The sequence below is a fragment of the Hydra vulgaris genome, chromosome 13 (genome assembly GCF_038396675.1).
Source record: "Hydra vulgaris chromosome 13, alternate assembly HydraT2T_AEP".
Taxonomy (NCBI): Eukaryota; Metazoa; Cnidaria; class Hydrozoa; order Anthoathecata; family Hydridae; genus Hydra; species Hydra vulgaris.
In genome coordinates this window covers 36,067,397-36,093,088 of record NC_088932.1, presented here as the reverse complement: position 1 = coordinate 36,093,088, position 25,692 = coordinate 36,067,397, and the positions used below count along the sequence as shown (strand labels likewise).

The 25,692-nt window shown below is 26.9% G+C and overlaps 1 protein-coding gene and 1 long non-coding RNA gene across 7 annotated transcripts; one reads left to right on the top strand and one right to left on the bottom strand.

Annotated features, from left to right (window-relative positions):
* Positions 1-2,965: 2,965 nt before the first annotated feature.
* Positions 2,966-24,953, bottom strand: LOC100208407 (transducin-like enhancer protein 1). 6 transcript variants are annotated; one of them, XM_065814955.1, is made up of 17 exons: positions 24,188-24,953; positions 24,013-24,093; positions 22,302-22,405; positions 20,052-20,115; positions 16,392-16,436; positions 8,308-8,370; positions 8,015-8,089; positions 6,326-6,748; positions 5,285-5,476; positions 5,139-5,208; positions 4,982-5,041; positions 4,822-4,850; positions 4,408-4,734; positions 3,940-4,255; positions 3,736-3,859; positions 3,456-3,636; positions 2,966-3,304 (listed from the first exon to the last, which is right to left on the bottom strand). In XM_065814955.1, exons 2-17 carry the CDS (start codon positions 24,070-24,072, stop codon positions 3,197-3,199), a joined length of 2,241 nt encoding a protein of 746 aa, XP_065671027.1. In that variant the 5' UTR covers positions 24,073-24,093; positions 24,188-24,953; the 3' UTR covers positions 2,966-3,196. The 6 variants fall into 6 exon arrangements, with proteins under 6 accessions (XP_065671027.1, XP_065671028.1, XP_065671029.1 ...); XM_065814956.1 differs by having other exon boundaries at positions 5,327-5,476; XM_065814957.1 differs by having other exon boundaries at positions 6,326-6,742; positions 24,188-24,458.
* Positions 24,729-25,289, top strand: LOC136089211 (uncharacterized). The gene is made up of 3 exons (XR_010642861.1): positions 24,729-24,866; positions 24,946-25,006; positions 25,179-25,289. It is a non-coding gene; the product is annotated as an uncharacterized LOC136089211 (long non-coding RNA).
* Positions 25,290-25,692: the final 403 nt, after the last annotated feature.

The following is a 25,692-nucleotide window of genomic DNA, read 5'->3' as shown; positions in this document are numbered from 1 at the left end:
ATATTTGCTGCTTCATTTCTTTCTTCAACCTTATTTGATTGCAGTATTATTTTTGTAACTACTTTTAAAATTTCAACGAAACGAACTTTAATAGCTGCTATAGATTGTACTCTCCCTGTTCAGTAGGGTTAAGTTTTTTTATAATTTTTTCCGATTCCACAGAAAACTGTGACAGCAGATCCCACCGATTGATACTGTTTCCAAAAAAAGAATATATATTTTGAAGTGTGGTATAAAATGACATTACATCATGGCAGCCAGATACGTTATCATTAACAACTAAATTCAAGTTGTGACTGTTACAGTGGACATATTCAGCATTTGGTTGGATTTGTTTAATTTTAGACTGTCGTCCATCGTAAATTCCACTCATAACACTGGCACCATCATAACCTTGACCATAGCACTTTTCAATTGGAATATTTAATTCATTAAGTATACGCAGAACCTCATCAGTAATTCCTTTGGCTGAATGATCCGTTAATTCAAAAAATCCTAAGAAGGTTTCAATAATATTAAAATGTGTCGCTTTTTCGTTTTCACTGCGATCTATGTGTACATGTCTTATAACAATGCTCAATTAATATTTCATAGTGATATCTTGTGTCGTATCTAACATTAAAGAATAAAATGGCGATGTATTGATTTTCGTAGTTAGACCTTCCAATAATCTTACTCCCAAAATTGTTATTAATTCATTTTGTATATCCGGACTAAGATACGTAATGGATCCGGAAGGCATTGAAATAATTTGTTTCATCACATCATCATAATGAACAAGTGGTTCTACTTGCGACAAAAAATTTCCGTTATAATCTCCTGTAAATCCTTCTCGATGGCCGCGAAATTCTAAAGAATTTTTGGCGAGCATAAGCATTATACGAATTAAACGCTCTAATGCCATTTTCCAAAAGGATGCTTTATAACGTAACTGTTCCTCCTGTGTTTCATCAATTGTTTAATTAGTTTTCCATAGTTCATATACTGCACAAGCATTAACACGAGCTTGTGAAGAGGTATGAGAACTTATACGTGTAGATAAATTTTTCCAATCTTTCAGACCAGTTTTCCATTGGCTATTTTGATTTGAAAATAACCAGCATGGCTCACAGTAGACATCTAAAAGTATGGAATAACATAGCTAAATACGTGGAACTGGACCATATTTTGATGTGTAGTAATAATAAGTTTCACTAAAACTCCTGTTCTGTTGATCATAATCTTTGGGAAATGGTCCTTTTGGCCGATGCGTTAGAATACGTACTAATAAACGTTTTTCGTCATCAGATATATTTTGATTTAAATATTTACCCAAATCATTAGTTAGTGCCATAGGGTGAATATTAGTTTCTACTGCTGTTTCTTTATTTTTTCCTTCAATTTGTATTGCATTTTCAGTAGTAATATTAGTAGTAATATTAGTAGTAGTCTTCAGTTTTCGGAAATTCATTTATATCCGCAGAATCTATATTGGTGATTGGTGAATATTATTTTTACTTTTTTTAAAAAATATATCGAGCTTGGGCAATTTTTGCAATTCTTTTTCCTTTCTAATTTTGCGCTTTTCAGCCACTTTTAACTTTAGATGTAGATTCCGCCATCATAAAAAAAGGTCTAACACTTATAAATTCCAAAAACTGGTGAAATCGATATATATAAAAGTTTTATTATTTTTTTGAATTAATTTTTTACTCTTAAAAAAAAAACACATAAATTTTATAGATGTCAGAAACACGTATTGTTGAGACAATCCAATAAATTAATTGAGTTCAAACAATGTTCTTGACGTTAACACATAGGTATATGTTGACATAATGATCCATTTTAAAGACCTCTAAATATTATATATATTAAACCCGTTTTTTAAAAGGGCTAGCACACTAGTAATATATTAAAAATGAAATAATGCAATAGTGCTTGCTTACCTTCGGTAATAAGAAAAAAATATATATGTATATTAATATACATATGACTAAATAAACAACGTAGAAGTTCACAAATATAAAAAAGGATGACTTAGTTAACCACAAATCTATACTCTTTAAAGATTCTCATTGAACTACAATAGTTTTTAAATATTTTAGCGCAAAATATTACAAACGTTACTTAGGTAACAAAAATTCAAATTAAAAAAAACAAACTCGCCAGCTCTATTGCAAATTTCAACATCTCAATTTCGATTTATGAATTTTGAGTAATGTCGACGTTTGGGCCCCTTAGGCTGTGCCTACTCTTGCTATAGGGTAGCTACGCGCCCGCTTGTAAAGTGTTTATGATCAAATTTATAATATGTTTTTTTAATACGGCCTATTTGATAACCTTTCCAATGATGCAAACAGACTATTTTATCAATCTATGCCATAAAAAAAAGTATTAATTACTATATCTCTGCATTTAAAATTTACCACCGTACATGTTTCTAGAACGTCACTTTATTGTTTTTTAGCCACGTTTTTTTCTATTGTGAGTTATTTTTAAAGAATTTACTTAAACTTTTTAAACATTTTTTTCCTCCTTATATTAGATTGCTTTTGTTTTTTAATTTGTATTTCAACTTTTTTAACATATTTGACATTTAAGAGAATTTCATTTAACGCAAAAAACATTTCAAATAATAAATGATATAAATTCCTGAAATTTTTTAACTTGATGCATTTTCAACAAATTTAATTGAAAAACGAGAAAAGCTTTTATAGTGTTTTTTGAATTCGTAATATCAATGACAGTGAATTGTTATAATAGGAGTCCCTAGATTTTATTACGAAAGATTTTTTGTAACAAATTGGCTATATTTATTCATTCAATAATTTTAAACCTGAATCGGTTAGAATTTTCTAGGATTTATATTTTTGACGAGAACAATGAAAATGAGAGTAATAATAATATATCGGTATAAACGATATAATATATCGGTATAAACGATGAAAAATATTCAATGCGATATATCGATAAAAAAAAACACAAATTCATTCCTATTTTCAATTAATTACCCATTATTTTCACACTATATAACATTATATAATTTTAGACAAGATAATTATTAGACGATTTGATCGTTTAACTGTTGACTTGAAAGTAGTCATACTGTTTTCCATATTCTCTGTAACTGGAACTTGTTTATATCAACATGAATACTAATTAAACCCGAGAGCTGGAGATGCTTCAACAATTCATTATATGAATTTTAACGGTCGATTCAATACATGACTTCATAAAGCGTAGCTTTTTTATCACCTGAGCCGGTGACAATATACTTGTCGTCGACAGAAATATCGCAACTTAAAACAGAGGACGACTCTTTCGACTGATAAAAAAAAAGAACAACATAATTTAGAGAATAACATTTGAATATGGTTAATAATAAAGTTAATAACAAATTGACGTAATTTTAATTTTTAAAACAATACATAAAAAAAGACAAAAAAAAACTTTTAAAGAATTCAAAATCAAAATACCTGAAATATGCTGGCACCGTAGGGTGTTCTCCAAGCATTAAGTAAGTTATCTTTGCCTGTACTTATAAACCATTTTCCACTTGAAGCAAACTTAAGCGATAAAACACAACTGTCGTGCAAATGTAGCTGATATTTATCCGGTTTAGTTACATGAAGGACTTCAACATTACTACTTTCCATTCTATAAACAAAAAAGATGATGAAATATATCTTTGTATTAAACTTATTTTATAAAACAAAGCAAAAACAATGTTCTGAATGTTATAAAAACAAATCTTACCCAACCGCTAACCATTCTCCTGTAGGGCAATATCCAAGTGAAAAAATTTGAGAGTTGAAGTCATGTTGTTGCAACTGCCTTCCTTCACGCAAATCCCAAGATCTTACAGTATTATCCAAGCCACCTTAATAGTAAATTTGTATAAAATACAAAAGTCAAATCAACACATTTAAAAAAAATAAATTTACATTTCTTAATGTTTACCAGTCCATAACTTAGTCCCATCTGGTGAAATATCAATACAGCTAGCGCCATCTGTGTGACCTTGAAATTGTTGTACGATTTTTTGATTATGTAGATCTAAAACAGCTATGTTACCATCACTGCAACAGCTGAAGCATACTTTTGAGTCAGGACTTATGGCTAAAGCATAGCATGCAGGAGCATTTGAGTTAAGTTCAGCTTTTATAGTAGGCGTAGGAGCAGCTAAATCCCAAATAGTTAGTACACTTGCTTCTCCTCCTACTATTAAAGTTCTTCCGTCAGGGAGAAGTTTACAAGAACGAATATAAATGTCACGCTTAAAAAAAAGTTAAAAAATATATATAAGTTGAAGCAAAAAATTTTTTTGCTACACTATGTATTGCTAATAAAAAACAGTAACTATTTATAAAGCTACGATGTAGAATTGTTTGTTGAGATTTTCACGTAGTTTATAAATTTAAAACTTACTAAACACTCCAGCGTTGAAACAGGTTTATTTATAGTCGATTGGTTAATTGCTTGATTAATATCCCACACTTTAACACAGCCTTTTCCTCCAGTATATAAATGTCTGGTGGGGTTGCTTACAGTTACAGCACAAACAACCTCACCATGGTTTAAAGTACTTAGTTGTCGTGCATGTCGAGGTATATTTGGTCCTAGTAAAGCATCTGCGGGGAGAGTTACGGGTACCATTTGACTATCACCAGATATATGAAATGAGTACGCTGGTTTTCCATGTATTCCAAAGCTAGGAACACCCCCCATATTTCGAGGAGGATCAAAACCACCTGGCTAAAAGACATGGCCATAATCATGCAAAATAATAAACTCTTATTTTTTCAAACAAATAATTATGCTTAAATAAATCAAAGTACTTACCATTGGTCCTCTTGAAGAATAGTGCATTCCTAATTAAAAAACCAAAGTTAAAATTGCATATTTAAAAATATTTATAAATAGGAATTAATACTTATAGGCTTAATACTTGTTTGATAAAGATATTTACGTTTTATTACTGATTATATAAACACATTAATACCTGGACTCAAATCACTTCCAGAGGAATTATGTGATAAAAATGGTTGATAAGGTCCATTACCTAATGAAAATCACAATTTTTATGTAAAACTGAAAAAATTAAAAAAAAAAAGCAATGAAATAGTATAAAAATATTGCAAATAAAATTTATAGCATACGTATTGGCGATATCTTTGCAGCTGCAGGCGATGAATGAATAGGACTAGAAGCCGATTTTGCAATCAATTGCTAAAGAAAAAAAAAACCTTATTCTTAACCAAACTTCTTTACATAAAACCTATTTTATTATCATAAAATATTCAACCTTTCCATGTTTTGAAGCAATATAAGGAAGCGGAGACTTTACCGGACGTTCTAATCTGTCATTAACACTGTCACGACCACTTTCTTTTTTTATTTTCTTATCAACAGAATTACTTCGTGATGAAGGTGGGGAGGATTCTCCATTAACAATACGCTTACGTAGTAAACTTCCATTAGCTGGTGAACAACGATCCTGCAAAATAAGTTAGGTACTTTTTTGGAATATATGTATTGTTAGTAACTTTTTCTAATTAGTATATACTTATTAAAAAAGGTGTTTATATATAAAGGTCTATTCTATGCTGCTTTTGACAACAGTCAATGTATTCGGTTGCCAAATAAATTTTAGTTAATTTATTTGGATGGTAAATTAAAATATTAAGATATTTTATATAAACATTATATAAATGATTTAAAACTATATAAATAACTGCATTGCAATTATCTATAAAATGTTGTGTACACACACATTTATGAATCAATTAGTCCAAAAATCTCAACTGGTCATCCTTATGCAAAACCTAGATTCTTCTACTTTCAAGCTATAATGTTTATACTTATTTTTACCCATCAAGGGTAAAAATAAGGCATCTCTACATCAGTAGAGCTTAAAAGAAGATAATGTAAAAGTTTATTGACCTAAGTTAACATTTCCTTGACAGTTAGAAAAATGAAATTTCCATGAATTTATGGTTGGTGGGAAAAGCATTGGTTTGAAAATTAAAAACTTACTTTGAAAACTCAAGTAAATTCTTTTGAGTGATTGAAAAAAATATACTCAAAAAGTTAGGGAAAAGAATAAGTTAAAATAAGAGTAAACCACCGCAGTTGAAAACATCAAACAATTTGATGAAAACATCAAACAATTTAGTTTATTAAAACTATGGTTCCTGATTTTAATTCAAAGTAATTTAACTAAAAATAATATTTTATCATAAATTATAATTATAATGACTAAATTATAAAAAGTATGAAATTTTTTACATCTATTTAACTTAGTATTATATATATTTCAATTTAGTATATCAATATTTAAACATACATGGTCATCAACAACTAACTCTCCATCACTTTTTTCATGATCACTATCATCTTTATCTTCTTTTCTTTTCTTGACATTACTTTTAATATTGGGGATACTTGAGTGGGGAGGCATTTCACGCTTTTCATATGCGTGAATTTTTCGACTATATTCATCACGACCATCATCACTTCCATGTGAAGAATGACTGTCAGTAGTATTTCGAGACATATATAAACTTGAGCGAGGTGGAAGAGGAGAATCACGAAGAGAACTTTCTTTTTCTTCTTTCACTTGTAGATGAGGTGCAGATGATACAGCATTGGAAAGAGCCAAAAGATCTGAGTTAGTTCCAGGTGGTAGATGGGGAGGTGGAAGTCCAGGATGCGCAAGATTAACTCCCGGTGGATGTGTATGTGGCAAACCTTGCTGATGCAACTGTTGCTATTATAATAAAAAATGCCAAAATAAGTCTTATAATATATACAAAACATATCAGAGTACTTTAAAAAAATGATAAACTCACCTTCCCAAGACTAATATAGACAAGTTACAAAAAACTCATTTTTTACTACTTTACAACTCAATTACTAATATTTATTATTTAGTGTCTTAATTAACGATACAACTTTAAAATTTTAACAAACCACATTACTGGGGAAAAAGTTAACAACAATACCACCACAGAGGTTGTTGGGTTTTATCTCCAGACATCTTAAAAAAGGAGGACTTTTGTCTTATGTATTATATGCTATTGCTACTTTTAAATCTAATCCAGTAAACACTCGTGTTAACTGGGTTAGATTTGAAAATCACTAAATAATACTTGAATACATGTTACTACAAATATATAAAAACAAAATGTCTATTTTTTAATTGAATTTTATCATCTATTAATAAAAAACTTCAGTTTTAAAAGAAAACTTTTGATTTTTAACAACTTCTCCAGATTTTTTTTCATATGTATAAACAGACATGTCTTTGTGAGGTGATTCGAATCAATCAATTTATTTTAACTACAATACTTGATTTCTCAGTATGACATATGGTCAGCTGTAAAATTCATTTGCCCAGACTTTGGATGTTCTTGTAGCACCCTTTACAAATGCATCAAACCATTATAAACAATTTTTTTTTTAAAAACATCAATAATAGTAGATATAGCATACCAGTTTACAATTTCAATATTTTGCACAAAATAAAAATTTGCACTTCAGTTTTACTTATTAAAATATAGTTTAAAAACTTTTAAAAATTTGTTTAAATTTTCATAAAGATGTAACTTAATAATGAGATTACTAAATGAGCTGTTCTGACATTTAAATGCACCAATGAAACTCGACTGACAAAAACCAATAACTGATACTATTAAGTTTCTTAAAAATTAGTAAAATTAGGTATTTCTTGTTTGAATAACATTTTGAATTTGTTGGTGCATTAAAAGGTGTTTATATGCAAATATTTGTATGCTACTTTTTAATAATAACTATACAGCAAATAATAATGAAAAATTTAACAACTTGTAGCATTATTCAAATTGTTTAAAAGTTTATAAAGTGTTTTATTGAACTCTTTTTTTTATAGTAAAAAAAACTATAACTATCTGAACTATGAAATAAAAAATTACTAACTGAAATATGAAATAACAAATATTATAACAAGTCATTTTTTATAAGACAGTCATTTAACAACACCAAAAAAATACTATACCCCAATAATTGCATTTAATTCAGCCATTGTCACTTGCTTGGCTCTTTCTATAGTCTGCAATACTTGTTGCTGATGCTAAACAAAATAAATTATCAAATTGTATAACAACTTTTAAAAAATATGTATCTTAATATTGAAAAATAATCTAAAGTAAAAAATTGAGGTGCACTTTAATTATACATTGTTTTAAAAAAAATTGTTGTAAAAAATATAAACATTTTATTTTAACATATTCAAAATTAAATTGTTAAAATGTTGTTGCTCTTTTTAAAAAAAGTTCAACACTTTTTTACCTCTTGTGAAAGATACTGCACCACTTGATTACATATTGTATTCAAACGTTTTGCTATTTCTGTCTAAATATATAAACAGTTTATTAAAAATATACTAACAATGAAATCTGTTTGCATTATATTCATATAAACCAAACTCTCTGCTGAGAATATGAAAAAAAAAACAATATTTTTATTGTACTTTAATTATATAGTAAAGTTTACTTGTTAGAAAATGTCTAGATGGCAATATATGCAGTACTTTGCAGAATTAAACTAATTCTGAGGTTTCCTATAGCATATTTTACTGTGCTCATTTTAGACTTTATTATTAGAAATAATAAAGTCTGTTTAAATATAGGATAGGGTGGAATAATGTTGGTCTAAGTGGTAATGTGGGTCTAATCAACATTTATTAGTTTTTCAAAAAAAAAGGTTTTAGGTTGAAGCATTCTTTTCTGTATGTGATAGGCGGTTAAAACAGCTCTCTAAATTTTAAATATCAGCTTACTTGGCAAACTCTTAAGTATATTTTTTATTAAAAATGGCACATACATTTAAAGAGAGATTTTTATCAAAAATCTTAAACTTCAGAAAAAAGGTATTAAAAATGGGGCCTAACACATAGAAAATATTTTATCTGAAGGAAAAGTTACCATATAATTAGGTTCAAATAATTTAAAGACTGAATGATGCATAGTTTTTTTGAAATAAGCAACATTTTTGGGTGGGGCAATGTGGGTCTATATGTCAATATGTTTTTTCTGAAGTTAAGAATCTAATGTTTATACAACAATAAATACCTTAAAAATGAAAATTATCATATATTATAAGTCTGGTGATGTTTTTGGATTCATTTTTCTGGAGTCATGTTGCTATGGATTCCTTTAGATGATCATTAAAGAGATCATTTATGTTTTCAATTAAAACTAGTCGATAACGCAGCATAGTAGTTTTGAAGGGTTGCACATTGAATTTTTATTATACAAACATGTCATTTTTGTAGGATAATGAATCTCTAATGCATAACACAAAAAATCTTGGATAATTTTCTATTAGACTTCTGCTTTAAATTCTTCCTTAAACATAATTTCATCATGCTTCGACTTTTATAAGTACTTTGACTTTTAAATTTGAATATCATATATTCAATTTGGAGAATTATAATATGATTTATTCTATATATTAAGAAAACTCATTAAAAAAAAATTTCCAATTAGACAATCTAAAGATTAAAATCTTTTGAATGTCTAATTAAAAATATATATAAAAAATATATAATATATATAAAAAATTTATATATAAATATATATGTATATATATATATATACATATATATATATATATATACATATATATACATATATATATATACATGCATACATATATATACATATATATATATATATACATATATATATACATATATATGTATATATATATATTTATATATATATATATATATATATATATATATATATATATATATATATATATATATATATATATATATATATATATATGTATATATATATATATATATATAAATAAAACATCTTCGCTTCCAACAAGCAGCCACTAATTAAAGTTGGAAGTTACTGAAAGAGAAAAGATGAAGATTGTAGAGCAAGATAACGATTGACGGATGACTTAGAGGATTGCAAATTGTATGAATCAGCAAAACAAGATGAAGGAAGCGAATTCCAAAGAGCTGATGTTCGAGGAAACTAGACAAAAAAGCGTTTTTGGAGCACTTAGGAACAGTCACAGAAAAAGGATGAGACTTAATTAAATGACGAGTAACACGAGAATGAATTTTAGTAGATGGCACAAGAGACGCTAACTCTTTAGAGCAGTGCCCATTATAGTATTTGTAGAAAAGAGAATATATATATATATATATATATATATATATATATATATATATATATATATATATATATATATATATGTGTGTGTGTGTGTATATATATATTAAAAACTTCTAATGTCGACTTATGGATATATAAAAAACTTTTAACTGATTTAACTGATGATTTTAATGTTTAAAACTTTTATTCTTTATAATATTTTTTTACAGGACAAACATTGATAACAAACATTGATAACAAATGTATAAAAATTTTAAATAAACAAATATTTAATTAAAATTTTTTTTAATCTTTATTGTAGGAAACTATATTTTAATAAAAAATTGTTGTTATGAATGATAAAAAAATACATTTGTAAAACAAAAGTAAAATGATTTTTATGTGGTAACACCATAACTATTATTTCAAGCAAGTTTCTAACATTTTAGGCTATTTTCTAGGTAAGGTACATAGAACTTGTAAACCATGGAAACAATCTTTCTACTGATACTGTGAAAAGATTCTAGACCCAATCCTCTTTATCCGAATTAAAAGACATTAGCATGAAAATAATGAATTTGACAAACAGAAGCTTTTAGCTCTTTTTAAAATTCTTTAATTAATCATTGTTTTATTTAAATATGAAATGTTAAATCTTTAATTTAAAAATTAGGGGTACCTATGGTTGCAGCCATTTGAAAACCTCTCACTCATCTTAAGCTCATTTTTAAATATTTGTAATACATTTAGTTAAGAATACAATGTTCTATCCAATTTCACTTAAAATAGAAGTTTGTCTATCATTATGGGCTGAAATATTATAACATGCCCAAACAACTCACTAAGTTCTAAGTCACAGAGTTCTAGTTATTCAAAAAAAAAAAAGTTAAATAAAATTTAAGAATAAAAAAAAAATCTTTAAATACAGAAAAATGATGTAACAGAAAGTTGTACTACTATAGTGCAACTCTTAAACAAATAAAAGGGAAAAAAAAAGCAACAACCAACAGGGTATTCCATATGAAATCATCCAAAAATAAACATTTTCGACACCCTTACGTCTCAGAATTTGTTTATTTTTACCTTACTTGCAGTCCATATTAAAAAAATAGCAACTGAAAAATTTTAGTTAAAAATACAAATGGGTTCCAGAGATATCCTCAGTTGAAATAATGCTGACTCAGCATTTTAATGATTATCTGAAGCGACTACAAAGCAATTTTGACAGATAGTATCTTCATAATAACTTGGGGAAATTTCCTAAAATTTGGTACCTCAATAGATTTTTACTTGTGGAATCCAAAAATAGCACCCTCAAGATTGTTCCAGGAAATGCCTTGTTTATCCAATTTTGTTCAAAATCGTTGACTTGTAAATTCATGACTTTTGGAGGTAAAATAAAGACTGTGCCCATAACCCTGAATAAAAAGTTTAATTGTATATCATTATTTTATCTTAGGTCTACTGATTCATCAATTGTCTCTAATACTTGATCAAAATTTGCGTTTAAAAATTGTGTCTTTTTAGAAAAATTTTGTAACAAAAGCAATTGAAATATTTTTTAAAACATTTATTTGAATAAAACATCAAATAGTGTTATTTATTGACTACTTTAGGACATTTATAGTCATGGGCAAAGAGAGACCTAGGGGGCCTCTGACCAACTCTGCCCCCTCCCATCTCTCTCAATTTTTTTTTTTTTTAAATGCACAAAATGATTTAATAATAAATTATTATTAAATTCAATATAAAAACATAATTTTTTTTTAAGTTTAAGTTTGAGAAACAATTTATTTTCATTATTTACTTCTTATTTCAAAGTTAGCACTCAAAACTAAGATCTTTTCACGATTTTAAAAATCATAAATTTTAAAACCAAAGATATTGAAATGTTTTTTAAAACATTTTATCAATCAATATCTTTATGGTATTATTTAGTAGATTAATACTAATATAGTCATTGACATAATAAGGTGGACAATGGAACTTATTTAAACCCCCCTCCTTCTCACCCATCCATCCAAAGATTTGAAAAAAAAAAGACAAATTCTAAATGCAAAATAAGTAAATAAAATTACAACAAAATTATTTTAAATGTATTTTTTTATTTTTTTTTTGTAACCAGCTGCTTATATTCTCCAAATCTAAATCAGATATGTTGTACGTATGACATGATGCTGTTGTGAGTGTAGAACTTAGGCACATAACTTCAGAATTGAGCACCCAACAATTGTCATTTCTCATTGGCCAAGAAGAAGTTTTTTACCTGGTCCATGTGGATGCATGAATCTGACTTTTGTATCAAGCTCACTTATATCTTCAGCAACCCCTAGCCACCAAAATCCATCATAAAAACATGCAATATAAATCCATTTTTTTAATGTTTAATGAAATCTCTTTATTATGTTTGTTTTTTGGAATGATATCAAATATTTTTATAAATGCATCAGTACTTGTTTTTTTATAACTTATAGTGTTTGAAACAATTGGAATAAAATGATGATACGTCTTTGTTCCAGGAACTATTCTTCCACCTAAATATCTTTTTTCTAATTATGCTTGTTTTGATTGATTTATTCTTAAGAAAATAATTTAGAATAAATTCCGTTTATCTTAACTTTACAAAAGGAGTACATTAAATTAACATCTAAAACCTGCCCAGTAGTTATTTGTTTTAGACTCTTTTAACAGTCCCACCAATAGTATTTAAATCAAAGTCTTTACTATGATGACAAAGATTGATAAAGTTTTAAAATTTTTTAAATTGTGCTGCACAACCATCGGAAAAGTATTTCGTACTTGATACATCAGGTAGATTTTCTTTCATATATCTAGTTATATCTTCCTGAGTCTTGTAAATTAATCCTGTGTCATGATCAACATCTTCTGAAAGGTAACAAAAAGATTTGTGCTTGAAAACTATTTTCTCTATAAAATAAAGTACAATTGTAAAGATTAAACATTGACTTTTACTCTAGTGATAACTTTCATCTTGAACAACATAATGATAATTTTCAGCAAAATCTCCTAAAATTAAGCATTCGTTTTGGTTAAGATTTTCTTTAAAGTTTTTCAAGTATCTACTTTGTGTTTTTGCAATATGTGAATGAGTGGTAAGGTTGTCAATGCTGTCACATAATAAATCATTAAATTCATCTAATGGCAATGATTGTAATAGTAGTGTTATACAATCGGTACTCTGTCATTACTTAAATGCTACATCTTCTTTGAGCACATGGTCCATAAACTCCTACACTAAAAAACTTTTTAATGCTACAATACCAGGGTATTGGTTACATTGATGCAACATACATTCTGCATTTTCAAGCAAACAAACTGTCAATGCCATGAAATCTTTATAACTTTTATTCCACCTAATGGCATCAATGAGAAATTTTGTATTTTGGTGATGTATGCATACACATACATTATGAGTACCTGATACATTAGTTGTGATGCACCATATTAGGTTTATTCATTTATTTCATACATTAAATGTCTAGATCATGGTCGTTGTTAATGCTGTTGTTTGAAATAGGGCTTTTTATTTCTGTTGTTAAAGAGGTTTCTTTAATGCTATATGCTAATGAGACCATTTTTGCAACTCTGTCAATAGTGTTCTCAAACTTTTGTTTTGCTGCAGGCAATTTGCTGTGTTTTGAAAGACTTTTTAGTTTGACTGGTGAAATTTCAAGCAATTCTATATGGTATTTTACTTAATTTTTTTCTCACCTTTTAATTCTCATTCCTCCAGTGAATTTAAATCTTCATCTGTTTCTATTGCTTTTTTGTAACATTTACTGCAGAATTTCCAACCCGGGGTTACATAAACATTATTTTGTTGCAAAAATTTTGCCATCTTTATATTACCTAAGAAACAAATTTAGTTCTAAGTTTTTAAAATAACTGAAAATATAAAAAATTTGTATAAATAATAAAATGTTTTACTTTTAGTTTCCATATCAATTCTGTTTTAATCAATGTTAGATTACCTTTTATAGTAATTTTTTTACTTTCCTTGTGAAAAGGATTGCAACGCTTTGTAATTTTCCATAGAATTGCTCATGATAACATTCTTATTGAAAAATATTTTTTCTTTAAATTTGCTTGCCATATTATTTCTTCTTGTTTTTCACAAGAAAGATCTTTGAATTGAACAAAACCTTGTTTTCTAGAAAATCCAGTTTAGTGGCGATGAATGTTAAGACTTTTTTCAATGTCACATATATCCGTATTAAATATGTTTATTATTTATAATATTACCTGCCAAAAAAATACAAAAACAATAAAATTCAAAATACAAACAAGTAAAGTACAATCTTTAAAAAGAACAGAACAAAACTTTTGTTTGTTTTTGATATAATAAAGAGGTAAGCATTCACCGATTTGTATTGAAATAATGAAAAAAAATTGTTTCTCAAACTTAAATTAAAAAAAAAAATATGTTTTTAAATTGAATTATAATAATTATTTATTATAATGTCATTTTGTGCATTAAAAAAACGAAACAAAATCCAGGGAGATTGAGAGGGGGGGGGCACAGAATTGATCAAAGACCTCCCAAAGGGCCTCCCTTGGCCCATGACTATAATTGTCCTAAAGTAGTCAATAAATAACACTATTTGATGTTTTATTCAAATAAATGTTTTAAAAAATATTTCAATTGCTTTCGTTACAAAATTTTTCTAAAAAGACAATTTTTAAACGCAAATTTTGATCAAGTATTAGAGACAATTAATGAATCAGTAGACCTAAGATAAAATAATGGTATACAATTAAACTTTTTATTTAGGGTTATGGGCACAGTCTTTATTTTACCTCCAAAAGTCATGAATTTACAAGTCAACGATTTTGAACAAAATTGGATAAACAAGGCATTTCCTGGAACAATCTTGAGGGTGCTATTTTTGGATTCCACAAGTAAAAATCTATTGAGGTACCAAATTTTAGGAAATTTCCCCAAGCTATTATGAACATACTATCTGTCAAAATTGCTTTGTAGTAGCTTCAGATAATCATTAAAATGCTGAGTCAGCATTATTTTAACTGACGATATCTCTGGAACCCATTTGTATTTTTAACTAAAATTTTTGAAGTTACTATTTTTTTAATATGGACTGCAAGTGAAAATAAACAAATTCTGAGATGTATGGGTGTCAAAAATGTTTATTTTTGGATGATTTCATATGGAATGACCCAACAACTAGCAACATAACTAATATAATTACTCAACAAGAAAGTAAAAACCTTATTATAATACCTTGTAACACAGTTGCCAATATCAACACAAAATTTAGAATGTCAACACAAGGTATCAATGCAACATTAAGAAGCATCAACAAATTTATTAATTCAAACAGGCTCAAATCTAAGATCAAAGCTTTCCGCAAAGTCTCTAACCAACCTCTAATTTAAAATCTACACATATATATAAATATATATATATATATATATATATATATATATATATATATATATATATATATGTATATATATATATATGGGTTGTATATATATATATGTATATATATATATACAACCCATAGATGTTGTCCGAAAGTTTTTTCCATATTTTGTTGACAAAAAGTAAAAATTAAAATGCAAGACCGCAATTATTTTTTTTTATAATTGATAGACTGCCTGCCCCAACCAAACCCTCAGTCGATGTAGCAACACTCCCTTGCCGGTCAGGCTAAAAGATAGTAGATGTAGCAGCACTCCCTTGCGGGTCAGGCTATTTGTCAGTCGATGTAGCAGCACTCCCTTGCGAGTCAGGCTATAAGATAGTCGATGTAGCAACACTCCACGCATGATTTACAGTAAAAATAAATAAAAATAAAAACATTTTATTAAAAAAAATAAAAATAAAAACATTGTTTATATTGTTAAAAACATTCAGAATGTTTTTAAAACATTCTGGTCAATTAAATTTGCGTTTTTGTGGTTTTTTTAAAAAACGATTTATTGTAATTAAATTAATGGTTTTTACTTTCGTCCAACACGCAAATGTTGGACGAAAGTCAAAAGTAATTAAAAGTGACGTATGTGTTGGCGTAAGAATCACTTTTTTCGTTCCGCACTTCCCAAAGACAACAACTTATAGATCTATATACATATATATATAGATATATATATATATATATATATATATATATATATATATATGTATATATATAAATATATAATTACTATTGACACTTTATGAGTCAGCTTTTTTTAGGGACTTCACATACCAAATTTTTGTTTATTAATTACCTGTTTGTGCATTTCCACATTGAGCCCATATGACATTTCATAATACTAATAAAAAATGTGTTAAAAAAAAGTATTAAATATATTAAATGCAATAAATTAAAATCATAAAAATTTATAAAACTAATAAATATACTTTAAAAATATAATAAATAAAAAAATACAACAGTAAACAAAATTATAAAATCAATCTTTTATGAGTGTTTGTGTGTGTGTGTGTATATATATATGTCTATAGATATATATATATATATATATATATATATATATATATATATATATATATATATATATATATATATATATATATATATATATATATATATATACACACACACACACACATGAAGTTGTTCCAATTGCAGAAGACCCAAATGCGGAACAACAACCAGCAGAAAATTTAAATATTGTAAACCAGGAACAAGTTGAACCCAAAATCTCATTACAGGAAGATGAAAGTGCAAATAAAATTCGAGATATGGAACCAGAGACAACAGATCAGACTCATCAAGATAATCCAGTCAATTTTATTGACATTGGGATTATTAAAAAGAACAATTCTAGTCAAGTGGTCTTTTCTTAAAATTACTTGCTTTGAAATCCCAAATAATATTATTCAAGACTCTAATCATCATGCATTTCCCTATCATTTATTAAACAAAACTCTTGCAAATGGAAAAACAAGCAAAAGAGACTGGTTGTGCTGGAGTATTGAAAAACAATCTTTGTATTGTGTACCTTGTTTTCTTTTGAACAAAAATGCTGCAAATGTGTCAATTTTATCTGGTTCTGCCGGATGGGGCATTAGTAGAGGTTGGAGAAGATTGAAAGATTGTATACCATCGCACGGAAATTCAATTTACCATAAGAAAACTATGTTGCATGGAAATCTGCTAGTATAGCAGCATTATGTGAAACTTCAATTGATAATTTACTTTTATCTGAACTCAAGACTGAAACTGAAAATTGAAAAAAATTATTTCAACATATTCTAGATGTTATTTTTTTTCTTTCGGAACGTAGATTAGCACTTTTTGGTTCAAATCAACAAATAGGTGATCGAGCAAATGGGAACTTTTTAGGTATTATCAAACTTCTTAGCAAATATGATCCACTTTTAGCTGAGCATGTTAAAAGTAATCAAGAATCACGACAGTGTAAGCAGCAAATGTAACTTTCATTATCTTTCATGATATTTGTGGTTCACATGTTCAAATAGCAATCCTCCATGAAATTGTGAAAGCAAAATATTTTTCAATAATACTTGATGCTACTGCAGATTGCTTGTACAAGGAGCAAACTACTCTGGTTATTCATTATGTTAAAATTTTAGACAATTCAAACTTTTCAGTTGAAGAAAGATTTATTTTATTTGAAAATTTTTAAAAAAAAACTGGAAGAGAAATTACTGCTTGAACACTAGAAACATTGAAAACTTTGAAGCTGGATTTCGAAGTGCGCATAGGTCAAGTTTATGACAACGATGCTGATGTGGCTGGAAAGTATAACGGGTGCAAGTGGTTTTGTTAAAACAAAATTCAAACTGTATGTTTTCTAGCTGCAGAAATAACACATTAAATTTAGTTGGTGTCGATTGCGCTGAATCATGCAAAGAAGCAGTAATGTATTTCAAACAACAGCAAATGTACAATTTATTCAGTAACAGTCCTCAAAGGTGGGAAATTCTAAAACAACATCTTCCTGTTTCGTTGCATGGAATGTCCAAAACAAGATGTTCAGCACAGATTGATGGTGTTAAATCAATCGCACAACATTTCAATTCAATAAGAAATGATTTAAATGAACTTGGGGTGCTAAATTGAACAGCCCAGGCTAAAATGGAACTCAATGCTATTCAAAGGTATATTTCCAAATTTGATTGCATTTTGATGTCATCTATCTGGATGAAGCTACTCACAATGATTCATCAGACAAATCTAATCATCGAAGCACGCCATGCTACTCTTGATGTTGAAAAGGATAGCATTGAAAATCTATGTAAGGACATTCAAAGGTTGCGTGAACAATTTGGTTAGATTTTAACCGAGTCAAAATTTGTTGCAAGAAATATTGGTGTTTCGTGTGAGTTTTTAACTAATCGTCATTTGCCAAGTCAAGATGATGCTGAGCTGTATTTTAAAATCAATGTATATTTTGTCATCATTGACTCAATTCATTCTGGCCTCACATGACAATCTCAGTCGTTACAAGAAACTTGTAAACTTTTTGGATTTCTATGGCAGTTTAAATATTTGAATGACGAAGATCTTGTATTGGCTGCTCAACATTTTCAGCACAAATATGACAAAGAAATCTCATAAGAACTTGAAAATGAGGTTTTATTTCTTAAAAGAATCTATGGTGTTAATTTTAAACTAGACTGCACACCAAAAAAGTTGCTGGGAGAAATTCTTGGACTTGGTCTTTCATGTGTCCTTCCAAACATTACAATCGCATTACACATTTTTATTAGTTTGCCTGCATCAACAGCTTCGGGCGAACAACACACATTAAAAGTTTTGAAGCAGATAGAAATTTATCATCATTCAACTATGGGGCAGGAACGGTTGAATGGACTTGCTATGCTGAATATAAATTATGATATTGCACAAAAACTATTTTTCAAATATAATATATATAATATATCGAAGTTGCATTTTCAGAACGAAAAGCAAAATACAGCAACAAAAAGTTTTATATACATTTAGTGAACTTCATTTTCAAAATGTGATCATGATTTAATTATTCATTTATAGCAATTTGCAAATAATTACCTATTGAAAAAAAAAACAATAAATAAAAATCAATGAATAACTATTTATGTAGGAACCATACATTTGTGAAATCTGAATTGTAACATTCGCAATAAAGTAGCAGTGTAACACTCCACTTTTATGTTTGTAACCTCCCAATTCCCAGGCTTCCCTAAGAAATGTGTAATTAGTACACTAGGACATTTCTCGGCTAGTTGGCTTGATAAAAGCACAAAAAGAGCCAAATCTGTGAGTGACGATCTGTCAAATTAATTGCATTTATTCTGAAAGTCACACATTTATTTGGTCCCGATCTATCTTATTTAAATGGCTGTGCATTAATTTGCGTTGCATTTTGCGCAAATTTTATGCAAATATTCTTTTTAGGGCCTCCAATTTATGACTGGCCCAGGCCTTTCCAAATCTCTGAAAGGGCCTGTATATACACATATATCATAAGTATATATCATATATCATAAGTATATATCATATATAATATATATATATATATATATATATATATATATATATATATATATATATATATATATATATATATATATATATATATAATATACATATATAATATACTTTTATGTATTAGAACTATATATAAAATACATATATATTTTATTAAATGTACTGTTTTTTAATTAAATTTGCTACTAAATCAAAGGAAAAAAAATAAACAATACTTTAGTACTGTGTAATATAATATTACAATACTTTACTACTGTGTAATTTAGAATAAAAAGATTATAATTATAGACTTTTTTCATCAATTTTTAAAACTCATTCATCAATTTTTTTTTAGGCTTTATGTAATAAAGCTATAAATATTCACTATAAATAGATTTTTTGTTTTAATTATAAAAAAAATGAACTTAGTAAGTATAAAAAAATAACTAACCATTACATATGCTCTTTGCATATCAGTTTTGTCGGAAGCAAGTTTTTCACATTCAATTTTTAAACTAAAATATATGTAAATACAAAATACATTAAACTTTTCATACTCAAAATTTATTAAACTATTAAAAATACTTAGTTTTGTAGATTTTAACTTATATTATATATATTTACCTTGGTGTGTCTAGTATATATATTATACATAGTATGTATAGTATATATGATACTATACATATCTTATTGTATTTATATAAAACTAAGTCTAAAAAAGTTAAAAGTAACTTTCTTTTTTTTTGTCAAAATATCGATTGTCAAAAAGATCTTAAATGAAAATAAAAATAAAATAAGACAGAACCTTAACTTGTTTAGGTTACAAATGATTCTCTAATTTTGAAACCTTTTATAAGACCATGTGGTTAGAGCTTATGACAACAATAAACTAAACATACAAAAAACACAGAGTGTTCAATGGAAGTAGAACCACACAACTTGTAGGGCTCTAAAACTGTCAAAAACATTAATACTAGCAGTAGGATAAACAAGAAACTTGATCAATGTTGTTAAAAGTACATCAATGATTAATGTTATTAAAAATAAATCATTAAGTGGAAAAGCCACTTCATAAAACTCCATCATGCAGGTATAGACATTTTTTTGTAGACCTGACTAATTATGAACAATTTTAAAAATAATAAAGCTCAATAAAATAATAAAGCCCAAAAAAATAAATCTAAGGCTTTATTAAACATTAAGATGGAATCTAGAGGTTAATTAAAGCCTTAGATTTATTTTTTAGATTTATCTATTTGAGTTGAATTAAGATGAATTAGAATTAGAGCTGAGAACGTACACAAAATAAAAAAACACATAAACAAAAAATTTTTTTTGATGAAGCTTATAAAATTTATAATATTAATATAATATTAATATAATGAAGCTTATAATATTATATAATGAAGCTTATAAAAATATTTTATAATTATAAGGCTTATAAAAATATTTTATATCAATTTTTTATAATATTTTATATAATTTATAATATTTTTTATAATATTAATTACATATTAATTTTTTATAATATATTTTATAATACTTTTTATAATATTATATAATGAAGCTTATAAAATTTTTAATATTAATATAATGTAAAATTTATAATGTTAATATAATTATAACAATATAAAACTTTAAACAATTTTTTGTTTTTGTTTTTTATCTCAAAAAATAGATTTCTTTAAAAAAAATCTGGTTTGGAATTGGTTTTGGAAAAAATATCTGGGATGTTCTTATTCCAAACCTGACTTTAAAAAAATAATGATAAAGATATGATCACCAATGACGCCAAGATCACTCTAATATAGTTGAAACTATAATTGGTGTTATATAAAGCAATTTAATTTAAACGCATTAAGCTAAATATATATAGTCCTACTCACCTCTATAATTAAAAAAAATTTATTTATTTTGATCAATGATTTTTTATTAATGAGTAGTTTAGAAAAGTTTATTGTTACGTCATATATAAAAGTAGCGCCGCATGCAAATTTTTGTCTCGAAGTGAGTTTAACAAATTACATACAAACAACTTAAGTAATAAATCTTTCGAATTATAACCAATAAAGATTTAATTTTAAAAAAACTTGCGCAAATTTTCTACGCAATATCATTAATAAAATAAAAATTAATTACCGAACATTATTTTTAAACTTTTTTAAATTTTTTTGTTAATTTATATTGCGAGTAAATAAAGTAAATATCTGCGGTTTATTAAAGCGGTATGAAAATTTTCCGAAGTCTTCAGTAAACATAGTTGGCAGACGTCTGCCAATGACAATGACATTAATCGCATTCTTTTTGAGAGAAAAAAATGAAGACGCGCATTTGCAAGGTTTTAAAAGCTGATATAATGTCGTTTAACTTTAATTTGAATTTATACAATTGCATTGATACAAAATTAGATAACATATCAGTAGTTTAAATTATTTAGTAACTATTCATAAAAAAAAACAACCGAAAATTTCACTTAATAACAATGAAACAAACAACGGCCAAGCGACTACTTTTATTCCAAAATAATTTCTTTTATGATAAATAAAAAACGAGCACATTGTAAATTTCAAAAAACGCGTTTTAAAACAATTTTTAAGAAATTCTTCGTGAGAATTTGTATTTTTTATTTCATTGAAACATTGCTTAAGCTAACTAAAAACAAGAATAAAACGCTCAAAATATATCTCGAAATTATTTTTACCTATGGTATTGGGCTTGCAAAAATCCAAACTCTTCTTTGATCCTGTCGCATGCTTCTGATACTGAAAATTTAGAAAAAGGTTGACTGCTTTGCTGGCTCGATGTCTGAAACAAAAAACAATGATGACAAAAGTACTTTTTAACAAGAACAAAACAAAACAAAAACAAAAAAAAAAACAGATTGCAGCCAATATAATTGACAAAATAACGAATCCTTCAGACAACCCTGGTTAAACATTGTGTTTATTTTATATTTTTCACACTAACAGTCTGGTCACATTGAAATATACCTTAAATAATTGATTTAAAGTTTCTTTACAAATCTACCAGATATAACACAATAAAATAATGAGCTCACATTCTCCCTTAAAAGAAGCAAATTTTATTTCAATCAATTCAAAACATTTCATTTAAAATGAAAAACCGCAGGGCTGGTTTACTTCAAATTAAACAAAAAATTTTAATTGAAAAATTTGGAAGTATTAGTTAATGAGAACAGCAAACAATACATAGAAAGCATTTTTCATTCTAATTTTTTTACAAGTTTTTTAAACTCTAATAAAACAACAAAAAACAACAACAAAAAAGATCATTGAAGTTAACAAAACAAACAGTGTTGGAACTTTAATGTTTTTATTTACTTTTGATTATAATACATTTTTATTATTTTTTGCTTATTGATTTCTAAGAACAACCTTGTAGTTATATATGTATGTATGTGTGTGTGTGTGTGTGTGTGTGTGTGTGTGTGTGTGTGTGTGTGTGTGTAATTTAATTGTATATATGCATTATATATATGTATGTATATATATATACACATATATATATATACATACATTTATATATATACATATATATATATATATATATATATATATATATATATATATATATATATATATATATATATATATATATATAATATACACACACACATATATATATGTATATATATATATATGCATATGTGTGCGTGTGTGTGTGTGTGTGAATAAGCTTAATAAAAATAGATAATAAAAGCAATTCATTAACTTTTTGTAAAATAAGCATTATGTAGCATTTTTATGCTTGCTATGGTATGGAACAATTAACTGCTAATGATAGGCAATCAATAATATTGTATATTAACTTTTGTATAATTAATCAGATATTGTGTTTGTGCAAAAAGAAAATGTATAGCTGCAATTTGATACATTTTTCATTTATTTTTGCATTTACTTGCTAAATGAATTTCACTTATTAGCATATACTCTTGCAAGTTAATGTGAATAAATAGTATGAACAGCAACAATAAATAGCTATCACATATTTGCTTATTAGGGAACTAACAAAATATTGTCATCTAAACAGAATATATAACACTATTTACATTATAAAATAATAATACAAGATTTTTAACTAAGCTTATAACTCAGCGTCCATGTTCTTTTAAATATAAAATATGCCTTAATGGCGTATATACATAGATCAACTTAAAATAAATTGTAGGCTACAAGCAAGCATTTAAAAAATATATATGGAAATAACTGATATGTAAGCTTCAATTAATATTTTGTGTTTTGACAAAACTGATATAAATAAAGACATATTGGTTTAAATTTAAAACTTTTTAAAAAAAATATCGTATTGTTTGTATCGTCGATAAATACACTAAATAAAATTTCGAGATTCTATTAAAAACCATTTAAAGTACACGAATTCTATGTACTTACGGTATGCCTCCCAGGGTACATATTTATGCTGTTAATAGAGCCGTTGGTACAATGATACATCTAATTCTTCTCAAATAATTACTAAAAAGTCCGAGTAAAAACATTAAATAGCTGATCTCAGAGAAACTAGCGCCTTAAAAAATCTTGTACATAAAAATCTAAATTAGAACTTTACATTAACTCTCTTGCCACCTTCCACAGTTCTTTCATTGAAAACTTCTGAATGCGTTTTATTTTTCAAATAAACAAAAAACAATACGATAAAATTTCAAATTTAGGTTCTAATAACGAACTTTGTAAAATAAAGAATATTCTCCAGTAAACCATAAAAACAGCCTTCTTCAATATCTATTATCAAGCCGTTATTCAATATTCTCTGCTGTCGGCACGCGGTTCGCGGAGAAAATATTATATTGTAGTTGTTTCTTTTTTGACTAACCAAATTTGGATCAATACTTAAGTATACTACATAAATAAATTTTATTTTTAACCAATCAGATACTGTTAATAAAGTAAATTTAAAAATCACGTTTTTAAAAATTTTATTTTTGTTTTTAACCAATCAGCTTTCGATATTACCACGTTGAAAAAAGTTCTGTAACTCTAAATGTTTATTCATCAATAAAAATTAGTATTTGATAAATATATATTAATGCATACAATTATTATTTCTCAGTAGGGGAAATAAAAATTGAATTTAATTAAACTTATATACATTTGAATATATAGCACTATACTTATTCTAAATGGTCTATGAGAAAGTTAAAAGAAAGTGAAATTAAACGTATTTATGCAAAGAAAACAAAGTTATTTGCGCAGCTCAAACATTCACTGAAGGTGCTCAAATACAGCAGGTGAGTTACGCGTTTCCGAGTAACAAAAAACTTTACGTTTGTTTTTCAATCACTTTTGCATCTTTGGATTTATTTATAGGTGACTTTGGTTATGTTCTTAAATTCAAATAATAGCTTGAACGCAGCATGAGGGGGAGGAGGTTAATGAAAGTTTATTAAGTTTTAACACTGCGATAATGTTTCTTTTTTTAGTTCTCAAATTACATTATATTTGCTCACTAATCGATTTTATGTTGTTGTTTGTTTTATATATATTAATATATTTAATTCAGACTAATACCGATTTTCTTTTTCTTTTTTGATTGCAACAAGTGTCTTATGCGATTATTTGCTTCGTCAATTACGACCAGTACTGCGGTCGATGAGTTTGTGATTGAGTTTAAGCTACAAAATTATGTAAGTTATTGGAGAAAATAGAATAAACGCAGTTTTTGTAAAAAAATCGCTTTCTATAAAAAGTGTATTTGTACTATAAAGTTACAGATCTAACAAACTTGATCGCACGTTCGTTTTGTGTTACATTTGTTTATTTAACTTTGATTTAGGACCAAATAAAAGTTCAACAAAGCTTTATTTATTGTTATATCAGAATTTTATTTATTATTATATCAGAATTTTTAATTATTGAAATGTATATTGGAGACATCCAGCTGAGCTATTTTGACATATTATAATATTGCGGGCTAATTTTATTTGAATTAAAGTTGAGACTGACCATTTTGCTTTACTGTAAGGGAAGTTTTATCGCTATTTGTTTATACTTAACCTCAAAAAACGTAAAGCTACAAGCACTTTTTTATGTATAACTTTTTAAACCGGTTAAACT

Excerpts from the sequence above, each read along its gene's own strand:
- LOC100208407 (XM_065814955.1), bottom strand. The coding sequence starts at position 24,072 with ATGTATCATTGTACCAACGGCTCTATTAACAGCATAAATATGTACCCT. Across the intron at positions 5,477-6,325 it reads AGTTAGTTGTTGATGACCAT|GATCGTTGTTCACCAGCTAA; the intron begins GTATGTTTAAAT and ends CTTATTTTGCAG. Across the intron at positions 5,209-5,284 it reads TTGCTTCAAAACATGGAAAG|CAATTGATTGCAAAATCGGC; the intron begins GTTGAATATTTT and ends TTTTTTCTTTAG.